The sequence below is a fragment of the Ylistrum balloti genome, unplaced genomic scaffold, assembly GCF_031769215.1.
Source record: "Ylistrum balloti isolate Yb309-2 unplaced genomic scaffold, AGI_CSIRO_Ybal_v1 Utg369818, whole genome shotgun sequence".
In the NCBI taxonomy this organism is placed as follows: Eukaryota; Metazoa; Mollusca; class Bivalvia; order Pectinida; family Pectinidae; genus Ylistrum; species Ylistrum balloti.
This window is the reverse complement of record NW_026781987.1, coordinates 276,876-291,273: the sequence shown is the minus strand read 5'-3', so window position 1 is coordinate 291,273 and position 14,398 is coordinate 276,876. Positions and strand designations below refer to the sequence as shown.

General features: G+C 40.3%; 1 protein-coding gene across 1 annotated transcript in view; it reads right to left on the bottom strand.

Annotated features, from left to right (window-relative positions):
• LOC132544997 (cortactin-binding protein 2-like) overlaps nt 1-14,398 on the bottom strand; it is a 57,372-nt gene that overhangs the window by 6,674 nt on the left and 36,300 nt on the right. The window contains exons 11-22 of the mRNA XM_060208662.1: nt 11,515-11,665; nt 9,729-9,941; nt 8,984-9,101; nt 6,820-7,122; nt 6,598-6,693; nt 6,348-6,415; nt 5,959-6,045; nt 2,781-2,880; nt 2,510-2,659; nt 2,237-2,303; nt 472-938; nt 44-188 (exon numbers count right to left, since the gene is read on the bottom strand). Coding sequence (XP_060064645.1) covers nt 44-188; nt 472-938; nt 2,237-2,303; nt 2,510-2,659; nt 2,781-2,880; nt 5,959-6,045; nt 6,348-6,415; nt 6,598-6,693; nt 6,820-7,122; nt 8,984-9,101; nt 9,729-9,941; nt 11,515-11,665 — 1,965 coding nt within the window. The remainder of the gene's footprint in view (nt 1-43; nt 189-471; nt 939-2,236; nt 2,304-2,509; nt 2,660-2,780; nt 2,881-5,958; nt 6,046-6,347; nt 6,416-6,597; nt 6,694-6,819; nt 7,123-8,983; nt 9,102-9,728; nt 9,942-11,514; nt 11,666-14,398) is intronic.

The following is a 14,398-nucleotide window of genomic DNA, read 5'->3' as shown; positions in this document are numbered from 1 at the left end:
AACCAATCAAATTTAATGCCTTGCAAATTTCCAATTGGCTCACCTGTGTTTCATTCTGCTGAAGATCCCTTTAGAGGAGTCGAGTGACCGCCGATGATTAGAGGAGCTACCCACCTTCATCTTCTCCTGCTTCATAGGAATGTCTAGTTCATTACTACCAGCAAATGTAGACAAATACTGTTCCTTACCTGTCAAAAAAACAGTACAGGATACAAAGCTATGGACATTCATTAAGACTACTGTATATATTCAAAGCAAATCAGCAAATTGACTTCAAAATCAACTGATAATTCCAGTAATACTGAAATCATACTGTTACAAACATGGTTATCTAGTTATGTGTGTTTTGACATGTCAGCTTTGAAAGACTTCTTTAAATGCAGCCAATGTATCTGATAGAAATGAAAACACAATTTCCACATTATTGAAGAGAAGTTGTTCTTTCCCTGCCAGAGATACTTGCTGACATACCTGGACCAGAGAGTGGACAGCCTGGTACAACAGCTTTCTGCATTAGGACATACAATGCAGTGTTAGCCACCTTCTGTTGACCGTCAGACGATGTATCTTTGCCAGTGCCTTTGACCACAGCGACCTTGACTGTAGGTGCTATAAGGTTGTTCCAGAGTCCTGACAACCAGTTATAAATAGTATTCGGGTCTTTGGAGTGCAGAGGACACATAATAAACTGGTATGGACCAAACATTACGTCAGGTAAGCCCAGCTTTGCCACACCATCATTAAGTCTCTGCCATACACAAACAATCCATTCCACTGCACGGAACATCATACTGTCCATCACAGGCAGTTGGCCATCACCCATGTGGATAAAGTTACGTAGAAGATGTCTGGCCAACAGGTTACGCACTGGTTCTATATCAATTCGAAAATGTACCCAGCGAAACCTTTGTTGTATGTTCAAGTCTAATCCTGTGGATCTGAAACACAAGAATAAGGTGACCTATTTCAGAACTTGTGTTTATTTAGAACGTAACCAAGCAACCTGTAGCCATGAACATTTGTAAAGTCCTTCCGAGTACAGAATACAAACCTTTGCATATCAAAACCAGTCAAAAATCTTGTTTTAATTATAACATCATAGAAGTCTGAAGATATATTCTGATGTCCTGCTACAGTTTGCATGGTGACATAAGATACATACTGATGTCCTGCTACAGTTTGCATGGTGACATATGATACATACTGATGTCCTGCCACACTATCCCAAGGGACATATGATACATACTGATGTGCTGCCAGTTTGCTGGGTGACATTTGATACATACTGATGTCCTGCCACAGTTTGCTGAGTGACATATGATACATACAAACTGGGTGACATATGATACATACTGATGTCCAGCCACATTATGCTGGGTGACATTTGATACATACTGATGTCCTGCCAGTTTGCATGGTGACATGATACATACTGATGTCCTGCCACACTATGCCAAGGGACATATGATACATACTGATGTCCTGCCACACTATGCCAAGGGACATATGATACATACTGATGTCCTGCCACACTATGCCCAGGGACATATGATACATACTGATGTCCTGCCACACTATGCCGAGGGACATTTGATACATACTGATGTCCTGCCACACTATGCCGAGGGACATTTGATGCATACTGATGTCCTGCCACACTATGCCGAGGGACATTTGATACATACTGATGTGCTGCCACACTATGCCGAGGGACATTTGATACATACTGATGTGCTGCCACACTTTGCTGAGGGACATTTGATACATACTGATGTCCTGCCACACTATGCCAAGGGACATCTCTGTGATTTTAATCATCATTTTCCTCATTTCAAAATTATGAAAGAAAAATAAATAATTTGAACTACAGGTAGATAGTTTATATTCTTCTTTTGAAATTGCTGGTTACATACCTCAATATTTCTAACTCATGAGACAGAATATAATAAAAGTTCACTCGTACTAACACACAAGTACCCGTATTTGACTTCCTGCACGAGACAGGATCAGTAGCAAGGTTTCTATTGACTTCATCCTGCAGCTTCAACTTCATGATTTACAAAGTTGTTTTGTTTACACTTGATTTATTGAACAAATCTTAGAAAGTAAAAAACTTTATGTTACTTTATACCTGCTTATCATGGACATATATGTGGATTAAACTACAAAATTTATGAAAATAAAAACAACATGTGAGTATCTGTTACTGTATTTAATTATCCTGTCATTTACCTACCTTGATTTATTCATACTGGCAATGATATAGAAATTATCCAGGAAATAGAACCGGGCTTGGTTTTCTCCTAAAACAAATCCATAGTAATCTGAACAGTAAGTGTTAATATTTTGCTGTGAACATAAATAAAACTGAGCTGAATCGTCTCCTTAAATGAATAACAATTATCAATAAAAAGTGACATACCATGTAATCATGTTTAATGTTAGAAACATTTATAAAGGCTTTAAGCCTGGTCATATCAGTAAACTTTGCATACTTTGACCTACTTACCCTCAACAGTGAATGTATGAAACTGTCCCCTGTGTTCTATTGCTGTAAGTAACTTTCCAAAGAGGACAGCCACATCCACCTTCTCAAGGTCATCCAAAATGAGGATTGGGGCACGGTCATCTGCCTCGACACCTTCCCGTACCATACAACCTGCAAGGTCAAGGTCAGTCAACAAAAGTCAAGGTCAGTACAGGTAACTAACTCTATTTTGTTCTTCTTGAATAGAATCACCATATATATTGTGTAATAAACATTGTACACAGCTTCTTACCTGTACTTTGCAGTAAATTGATGAGATCACGATGACAGAAACTCTCGTGTAGAACAATACTATGAATCTGTGGAACCTTCCCACTTTCTTTTTCATTTCTCTGTCAAAAAACACATAGATCATTCTGAATCAGTAATAGCATTGACTGATTGTATAAAGTGAAAGTCTTGATCAAATTTTCAAGGTTTACTTCCTTTTTTCAATATTCCATAAATTTGTTATCAACCCTTAATGTAACATTTCCTTTATCTTTTTTTTTTTTGTAATTGAAAGCAACATTTGAAAGAAAAGCTAATTTCCATCACACTTAAGGGTTATTTAGAAGTATTTATAGCAACCAAATAAGCTACTTGGTGAGCTTAAGAACTACGTACATGTAGAAAATGGGCTGGTAGGTAAGCTAGAATGAACTACATACAGTGACGAGATGGACTGGTAGGTAAGCTAGATAGAAGTACTTACAGTGACGAGATGGACTGGTAGGTAAGCTAGATAGAACTGCCTACAGCGATGAGATGGACTGGTAGGTGAGCAAGATAGAACTACCTACAGCGACGAGATGGACTGGTAGGTGAGATAGATAGAACTACTTACAGCGACGAGATGGACTGGTAGGTGAGCTAGATAGAACTACTTACAGCGACGAGATGGGCTGGTAGGTGAGCTAGATAGAACTACTTACAGCGACGAGATGGACTGGTAGGTGAGCTAGAACTACTTACAGTGAGGAGATGGACTGGTAGGTGAGATAGAACTACTTACAGCGACGAGATGGACTGGTAGTTGAGCTAGATAGAACTACTTACAGCGACGAGATGGGCTGGTAGTTGAGCTAGATAGAACTACTTACAGTGACGAGATGGACTGGTAGGTGAGATAGAACTACTTACAGTGAGGAGATGGACTGGTAGGTGAGATAGATAGAACTACTTACAGTGAGGAGATGGACTGGTAGGTGAGATAGAACTACTTACAGCGACGAGATGGACTGGTAGGTGAGCTAGATAGAACTACTTACAGTGAGGAGATGGACTGGTAGGTGAGCTAGATAGAACTACTTACAGTGAGGAGATGGGCTGGTAGTTGAGATAGATAGAACTACTTACAGCGACGAGATGGACTGGTAGGTGAGATAGATAGAACTACTTACAGTGAGGAGATGGACTGGTAGTTGAGATAGATAGAACTACTTACAGCGACGAGATGGACTGGTAGGTGAGATAGATAGAACTACTTACAGTGAGGAGATGGACTGGTAGTTGAGATAGATAGAACTACTTACAGCGACGAGATGGACTGGTAGGTGAGATAGATAGAACTACTTACAGTGAGGAGATGGACTGGTAGGTGAGATAGATAGAACTACTTACAGTGAGGAGATGGACTGGTAGTTGAGATAGATAGAACTACTTACAGTGAGGAGATGGACTGGTAGGTGAGATAGATAGAACTACTTACAGTGAGGAGATGGACTGGTAGTTGAGATAGATAGAACTACTTACAGCGACGAGATGGACTGGTAGGTGAGATAGATAGAACTACTTACAGTGACGAGATGGACTGGTAGGTGAGCTAGATAGAAGTACTTACAGTGAGGAGATGGACTGGTAGGTGAGCTAGATAGAACTACTTACAGTGACGAGATGGACTGGTAGGTGAGCTAGATAGAACTACTTACAGTGAGGAGATGGACTGGTAGGTGAGATAGATAGAACTACTTACAGTGAGGAGATGGACTGGTAGGTGAGATAGATAGAACTACTTACAGTGAGGAGATGGACTGGTAGGTGAGCTAGATAGAACTACTTACAGTGACGAGATGGACTGGTAGGTGAGCTAGATAGAACTACTTACAGTGACGAGATGGAATGGTAGGTGAGATAGATAGAACTACTTACAGCGACGAGATGGGCTGGTAGGTGAGATAGAACTACTTACAGCGACGAGATGGACTGGTAGGTGAGCTAGATAGAACTACTTACAGCGACGAGATGGACTGGTAGGTGAGCTAGATAGAACTACTTACAGTGAAGAGATGGACTGGTAGGTGAGCTAGAACTACTTACAGTGAGGAGATGGACTGGTAGGTGAGATAGATAGAACTACTTACAGTGAGGAGATGGACTGGTAGGTGAGATAGAACTACTTACAGCGACGAGATGGACTGGTAGGTGAGCTAGATAGAACTACTTACAGTGAGGAGATGGACTGGTAGGTGAGCTAGATAGAACTACTTACAGTGAGGAGATGGGCTGGTAGTTGAGATAGATAGAACTACTTACAGTGAGGAGATGGACTGGTAGTTGAGATAGATAGAACTACTTACAGCGACGAGATGGACTGGTAGGTGAGCTAGATAGAACTACTTACAGTGAGGAGATGGACTGGTAGTTGAGATAGATAGAACTACTTACAGCGACGAGATGGACTGGTAGGTGAGCTAGATAGAACTACTTACAGTGAGGAGATGGACTGGTAGGTGAGATAGATAGAACTACTTACAGTGAGGAGATGGACTGGTAGGTGAGATAGATAGAACTACTTACAGTGAGGAGATGGACTGGTAGGTGAGATAGATAGAACTACTTACAGTGACGAGATGGACTGGTAGGTGAGCTAGATAGAAGTACTTACAGTGAGGAGATGGACTGGTAGGTGAGATAGATAGAACTACTTACAGTGAGGAGATGGACTGGTAGGTGAGCTAGATAGAACTACTTACAGTGACGAGATGGACTGGTAGGTGAGCTAGAACTACTTACAGCGACGAGATGGACTGGTAGGTGAGCTAGATAGAACTACTTACAGTGACGAGATGGACTGGTAGGTGAGATAGATAGAACTACTTACAGCGACGAGATGGGCTGGTAGGTGAGATAGAACTACTTACAGCGACGAGATGGACTGGTAGGTGAGCTAGATAGAACTACTTACAGCGACGAGATGGACTGGTAGGTGAGCTAGATAGAACTACTTACAGTGAGGAGATGGACTGGTAGGTGAGCTAGAACTACTTACAGTGAGGAGATGGACTGGTAGGTGAGATAGATAGAACTACTTACAGTGAGGAGATGGACTGGTAGGTGAGAGAGAACTACTTACAGTGACGAGATGGGCTGGTAGGTGAGAGAGATAGAACTACTTACAGCAACGAGATGGGATAGATAGAACTACTTACAGCGACTAGATGGGCTAATCGATGAGCAAGATAGGTCTTGCCAGTCTTCTCAGGTCCATAAAACACAACACTCTTGTAGTGTTCCAGCTGCGGATGATAGGATGACACTTACTACTCATTTATACAAATACATGTTACAAAGATACATTCCTTAGTCAATGATTGAAGCTTTTTGCTGCCTAACCTGTACAATCTAGTGTCACTGTGTCCAATACTACTGGAAACAAAGCACACAAATTAAAGGAAATAATATTTGAATTTTCATCAAAAAATTACAAAACTATATACATGGAAACAAAAACAAGATAAATTACAATCTAATTACAAAATGAAATATATAATTGGTTTTAAATACTGTTATACTAATAAGGCTACACTTAAGGACTCACCAGTCGTATGTAGTTATGTACAACCGAAACAGGAAACAATACATCCCAGGCTACACATTCCACAGAATCTACAAACAATAGAAATGAAATCAGAGCTCAAGATAGAAAATTGCTCGTGATTGTTTAGAGGACTGATAAAAGTTACCTCTGTCAGAAATCTACCTTTATACCACTACATATAGCTTATACTACAGGCTTTTGAGTTTGTATGTGCATATTATATTTTGCTTTAAAATATGTATCAACATACTTGCAAGAATAATGGTTATCTCCCTTCGACTACTTTCCCGGATCAGAGTATGTGGTAGTGTGTTGCTATGGGACCCGTGAACCCATCTGTAGTCTCCTGTAAAAGAAAATACAGACATTATCTTACAGACAAAGTGTTTCATTTTGTTAAATATCTACACTTCTATTAAAATCAACACTTCTTAATTCATTGACTGCCCCACTTCCACCTGACAAAACTAACCTATAGAGAACATGTGTATACACTCGGAATCCAGACCCAGGCTGTACTGTATGTTATCCATGCCAAGGTCTGGGTCCAGACGACTGGTGCGTTTGGTGCGAAGGCCGGTATCAATTTGTGAAAAGTAGTTGGAAAGAGAGTGTTTGAGACGTGTTTCAAGTCCGGCCCAGCTTAGACCTGCTTCCACTGACAGACTCCCTATGACAAACTTCTGGCTGGGTAGGTGTAGCGTTGTGAAATCGTCAGACAGGTTAGGGTACTGTATCTCTAATGTGATAGTCAAAAGAAGATCCTTTCCTCCTGCTGATATCAAAGACAGTCAAGGTTATAATCTGTTACACACAAACCAGGATACAGGTTATTTAAATATGATAGTATAAATAGACCATCTGGGTACACTGGGGGAAAATGTAAAGCAAAATAGCAACTATTCCCTATGTAAGGAATGTATTAATTGTTATACGTAGTAATTAACCATACAAAATTTAATAAACATCCAACTTTGTTTAAAAGAATGATAAAGACAGCAGTATGAAGATCTGAACATAGGCTATACTCATCTCCCTCTGGGCTATATTTATCTATGTCAGGGCTATACTTATCTCCCTCAGGACTATATCTATCTACGTCAGGGCTACATCTATCTCCCTCAGGGCTATATCTATCTCCCTCAGGGCTACATCTATCTACATCAGGGCTACATCTATCTCCCTCAGGGCTATATTTATCTATGTCAGGGCTATACTTATCTCCATCAGGGCTATATTTATTTACGTCAGGGCTACATTTATCTACGTCAGGGCTACATTTATCTACGTCAGGGCTACATTTATCTACCTCAGGGCTATATCTATCTACGTCAGGGCTATATCTATCTACGTCAGGGCTACATCCATCTCCCTCAGGGCTATATCTATCTCCCTCAGGGCTACATCTATCTACATCAGGGCTACATCTATCTCCCACAGGGCTATATCTATCTCCCTCAGGGCTACATCTATCTACGTCAGGGCTACATCTATCTCCCTCAGGGCTACATCTATCTACATCAGGGCTACATCTATCTCCCTCAGGGCTATATCTATCTCCCTCAGGGCTAAATCTATCTACATCAGGGCTACATCTATCTCCCTCAGGGCTACATCTATCTACATCAGGGCTACACCTATCTCCCTCAGGGCTATATCTATCTACATCAGGGCTACATCTATCATCTATCTACATCAGGGCTACATCTATCTCCCTCAGGGCTATATCTATCTCCCTCAGGGCTATATCCATCTACATCAGGGCTACATCTATCTCCCTCAGGGCTATATCTATCTCCCTCAGGGCTACATCTATCTACGTCAGGGCTACATCTATCTCCCTCAGGGCTACATCTATCTACATCAGGGCTATATCTATCTCCCTCAGGGCTATATTTATCTATGTCAGGTCTATATTTATCTATATCAGGGCTACATCTATCTACATCAGGGCTACATCTATCTCCCTCAGGGCTATATCTATCTCCCTCAGGGCTACATCTATCTACGTCAGGGCTACATCTATCTCCCTCAGGGCTACATCTATCTACATCAGGGCTACATCTATCTCCCTCAGGGCTACATCTATCTACATCAGGGCTACACCTATCTCCCTCAGGGCTATATCTATCTACATCAGGGCTACATCTATCTCCCTCAGGGCTATATCTATCTCCCTCAGGGCTACATCTATCTACATCAGGGCTACATCTATCTCCCTCAGGGCTATATCTATCTCCCTCAGGGCTATATCCATCTACATCAGGGCTACATCTATCTCCCTCAGGGCTATATCTATCTCCCTCAGGGCTACATCTATCTACATCAGGGCTACATCTATCTACATCAGGGCTATATCTATCTCCCTCAGGGCTATATTTATCTATGTCAGGTCTATATTTATCTATATCAGGGCTACATCTATCTACATCAGGGCTATATCTATCTCCCTCAGGGCTACATTTATCTCCGTCAGGGCTATATTTATCTACGTCACGGCTATATCTATCTCCATCAAGACAGATGACAAGACTAGATATATACACAACCAGAGACAATTTACAGTATAATTACACTTATGTCAGTTTGTAAAGATCTATGATACACTGATGGTATTGTAGGTAACAATGTCTTACTTCTTTGCTGTATAAACTCTTTGCATGGCACTGAAGCAATGTCCATAATGGTGCGTCCACATCGATCCTGATGCTGGAGGTTTACTTCACATCTGTTCATTATAACACCAAGGCAATCCTGTTAACAGAGTAAAACAATTAAATCACTCAGTCCCTGTAGTATACACAAAATACTACTATGTTAAAAAGGGTCAGGTGGTTGCAGTAATTCGGTTTGGTTTTGATTTTCTTTGTAATAGCAACATGAAAATTTAACACAAAACCTAGTGCTGTATTTTTCTGTCATAACCAATCTGTGTGGAACCTATACATGAAATCTGTGATAGGTAGCATGATATTTAAAATGAAGTCATTTCCAATTGTCTAGCTCACATACAACCCAAAAGGGAGGTAAGTTAGCTGAATTTTAAAATTGAATATCAAAATTTTTCTACAGTTTTGACGCAGGTATGTATGAGGGAAGATATCTATTACCAGCTTCTGTTCTAGTTTGCTCAGCCTAAAAAATTTTAAGTCCTTGACTGAAACAAAGTGTTCACTGATTCCGAATGCTTTTCACTGTTGCTAATACTGCAACCATGTAGTTTTAAACAATTCTAACTTATATGTAGCATTCAGAATAAATAGATGTGATACATTATCACTTTTGACACAGATTTAAAAAAAAATTAGAACTCATTTTTTAATGCTTCCTTTACATGACAATTTTACTAATGATTCTAAAAGATTGAAGAAAACTCCTTACAGGCAATGGTCTGATGGCAGCAACATATGAAACTGTCCAGCCGTCCTTGTCAGCCATATTGATGGCTCTCTGTACAGTGCCCTCACTCTGAGAGGCTGTAGAAGGGGATCCTGGAGGGTCACGATGGGGGCTTCGGGGGTTATATGTCAGAAGGGCATGCAGACATTCAACATGTCCAGGGTGAACAACACAATGGAGTGGTGTCCAACTGGTCTATAAAAAATACATAATTGGTAACTATTTATAGAGCAGAAGGGGATTAACCTTCTATTAATAGCACAATTAGGAAGCAATCTCTTTATATTCTTGAATTTAAATGGGTATTTATAAGCACAGAACGAGAAGAACAATTTATGAATAGCATAGATAGGAAGTAACAATCCCAGAATTCCAGATAAAAGGAAGTAACATTTCAAAAGAAAATGAACAACCTTTTCTTAGTAGAGCAGAAAAAACAGTTTTATAGTGTAACTGTCAATTAATCTACATTGAGTAATTATATGCTATATATCCTGAAGTATACAGTCAGCTGTGCCCCATAGTCCTGTAGTATCTTGGTGACTTACATTATACAGTCAGCTGTGCCCCATAGTCGTGTAGTATCTTGGTGACTTACATTATATAGTCAGCTGTGCCCCATAGTCCTGTAGTGTCTTGGTGACTTACATTATACAGTCAGCTGTGCCCCATAGTCGTGTAGTATCTTGGTGACTTACATTATATAGTCAGCTGTGCCCCATAGTCGTGTAGTATCTTGGTGACTTACATCATACAGTCAGCTGTGCCCCATAGTCGTGTAGTATCTTGGTGACTTACATTATATAGTCAGCTGTGCCCCATAGTCCTGTAGTGTCTTGGTGACTTACATTATACAGTCAGCTGTGCCCCATAGTCCTGTAGTGTCTTGGTGACTTACATTAGAGTATACAGTCAGCTGTGCCCCATAGTCCTGTAATATCTTGATGACTTACATTATACAGTCAGCTGTGCCCCATAGTCCTATAATATCTTGGTGACTTACATTATACAGTCAGCTGTGCCCCATAGTCCTGCAGTATCTTGGTGACTTACATTATACAGTCAGCTGTGCCCCATAGTCCTGTAGTGTCTTGGTGACTTACATTATACAGTCAGCTGTGCCCCATAGTCCTGTAGTATCTTGGTGACTTACATTATACAGTCAGCTGTGCCCCATAGTCCTGTAGTGTCTTGGTGACTTACATTATACAGTTAGCTGTGCCCCATAGTCGTGTAGTATCTTGGTGACTTACATTATACAGTCAGCTGTGCCCCATAGTCCTGTAGTGTCTTGGTGACTTACATTAGAGTATACAGTCAGCTGTGCCCCATAGTCCTGTAGTGTCTTGGTGACTTACATTAGAGTATACAGTCAGCTGTGCCCCATAGTCGTGTAGTATCTTGGTGACTTACATTATACAGCCAGCAGTGCCCCACAGTCGTGTAGTATCTTGGTGACTTACATTATACAGTCAGCTGTGACCCAAAGTCCTGTAGTATCTTGGTGACTTACATTATACAGTCAGCTGTGCCCCATAGTCGTGTAGTATCTTGGTGACTTACATTACACAGTCAGCTGTGCCCCATAGTCCTGTAGTATCTTGGTGACTTACATTATACAGTTAGCTGTGCCCCATAGTCGTGTAGTATCTTGGTGACTTACATTATACAGTCAGCTGTGCCCCATAGTCCTGTAATATCTTGGTGACTTACATTAGAGTATACAGTCAGCTGTGCCCTATAGTCCTGTAGTATCTTGGTGACTTACATTAGAGTATACAGTCAGCTGTGCCCCATAGTCCAATAGTATCTTGCAGCAGTCTGTATGCCCCTGAGTTGCGGCCAGATGCAGTGGTGTCCATCCTTGGTGATCTGTTAGGTTTGGTATGGCTCCTCGTTCCAGTAGCACCTGTACACACCTATAAAGAAATAGTGTCAATAATTACAGTTATAAAAGGTACAAATTGTTTTTAATGAACCAATCAACCTCTTAACATCCAACCTAAGATTAAAACAAGAAGCAAGAACCAATGTCATTTCAAAATATGTGGGGTGATCAGTGGGGTGATCAGTGGGGTGATCAGTGGGTTGATCAGTGGGTTGATCAGTGGGTTGATCAGTGGGTTGATCAGTGGAGTGATCAGTGGAGTGATCAGTGGGGTGATCAGTGGGGTGATCAGTGGGGTGATCAGTGGGTTGATCAGTGGGTTGATCAGTGGGGTGATCAGTGGGGTGATCAGTGGGGTGATCAGTGGGGTGATCAGTGGGTTGATCAGTGGGGTGATCAGTGGGGTGATCAGTGGGGTTATCAGTGGGTTGATCAGTGGGGTGATCAGTGGGTTGATCAGTGGGTTGATCAGTGGAGTGATCAGTGGGGTGATCAGTGGGTTGATCAGTGGGGTGATCAGTGGGTTGATCAGTGGGTTGATCAGTGGGTTGATCAGTGGGTTGATCAGTGGAGTGATCAGTGGAGTGATCAGTGGGGTGATCAGTGGGGTGATCAGTGGGGTGATCAGTGGGTTGATCAGTGGGTTGATCAGTGGGGTGATCAGTGGGGTGATCAGTGGGTTGATCAGTGGGGTGATCAGTGGGTTGATCAGTGGGGTGATCAGTGGGTTGATCAGTGGGGTGATCAGTGGGGTGATCAGTGGGGTGATCAGTGGCTTGATCAGTGGGTTGATCAGAGGAGTGATCAGTGGGGTGATCAGTGGGTTGATCAGTGGGTTGATCAGTGGGGTGCAGCCAGTTTAGTATGGTATCACTAGGTATGCAGAGCCTTGAAATAAAACACAATATTCAATACAAGTAGTTATAATTACAACATTACCAAACATCCCAAGCTAATGTTTTATTAATGGTCTACTAGTTTTGCCTCTAAGGGTGAGGATTCATCAGGATGACCTGCCACTGGTAATGTATGGGTATGTTGAAAAGAAACTACTTGTATTTAATATAAATTTGCAAGTGTTAATAAGCCCCCTCATCTCTAATCATGATCCTGTAATGGAATAACTTGATATCTACAGAGTAATTTGTATCTGGATGAGCTGTGACTAAAGTAGGCATGTAGACTAATGCATGTTGTAACAAGGAAAGGAAATATCTAAATAAAGTGTCAAAACTATGGAGAAAGCTTATCTGCAGCCAGGGAAACAACATTGAGCTCATTTTTGTTTTTTTGTTTTTTTTTAACTTTTATTTTCTGGAAAACATCAACAGTATGAAAGCCAAAGATTTTTATTCAAAAGGTTACATAATATCCTTTTCCAACTCTGAATAAATGTAGGATTTTACATGGTTTTCTATTTCATGTGTGATTTGAGTTTTTTTATTTTAGCAGGCCTTGAATTCACATCTATAATACAATAAGGCCATGACCATCAGTATTTGACATCCTTTACTGACAAGTATCATTACAAATACTTCTGAGAGAGTCAGAGGCAATGTGTTAGACCCCTAGCTTTACATAGTTTTACAAAACAGTAGTGCTATACTTCTCTCAACACCCAAAGTAAACAACAACACACACTTTATCTAGAACATGACAGGACTTAAGGCTGACGAGAAGCTCTAGCCGAAACACGACAGTACTTGAGAATGAAGATGAGCATATAAGTGTATATTGTTGAAATAAGTTCAAGGGTCCTTTAGCCTGAGTGTAAGTAGTAAGAATGATAATGATTTCAAGAATGTTCCTGAACAGCCACAGAAATAAATAAAACAGCAGTAGGCCATACTGATCCCTATCTGTACACTTGAAGGGTGTCAGAAATTGCTTGGATAACTTAAATATGGTCTAAAAAACCTGAACGCAGTAATTACAGTATACAAAACAAATCCTTTATGTAATAGATAGCTATCCCTAGACATACCATTGATAATTACACTTTATTTCAAAATCAAGTTCAGTTGAAACTCGTCTCGAAATCGCTTGAGTCCAAATTATGTTTGAGTCATAATAATTTGAAGTCCCAATTTTTTTCCCTTCTATATCTTTGTAATTTTAGTTTGGGTGACTTGAATTTCATTGAGTTAAATTAAGGTTGAGTCAAAATGATTTTTCAGCCCCTTTAATTGTAAAGCAAAGGAAAAGTCATTCATTGTCTCAAAATTAATTTTTGTCAATACATCAGCACCTCTTTTGACATGTGCGTGTTTTGTTCTTTGGATGAATAAAAAATAAAAGGAGAAGATAAGATAAATTCATTTGTTTATTTACAGCCATTTCAATTATCAGATTAAACGTTTATGTGCTATCGTAACCCTACTTCGTTCAACTGTAATCAATGTCAGGAAACTGATATTGTCAACCTTATTTATACACTTCATTTGAATCAAAATATGAATAAGTCAACATATTTTCCACGGACCCTTGAATTTTGAGATAACAAGTCTCAACTGTAATTTCTGAGAGTGAAAGTAGATACGGTTGTGATTCGAGAAGGGAGGCAACTACTTTTCAGATATGTCGTCTCTAAAACTGTATACATCAGATATGTCGTCTCTAAAACTGTATACGTCAGATATGTCCTCTCTAAAGCTGTATACGTCAGATATGTCCTCTCTAAAACTGTATACGTCAGATATGTCCTCTCTAAAACTGTATATATCAGATATGTCCTCTCTAAAACTGTATATATCAGATATGTCCT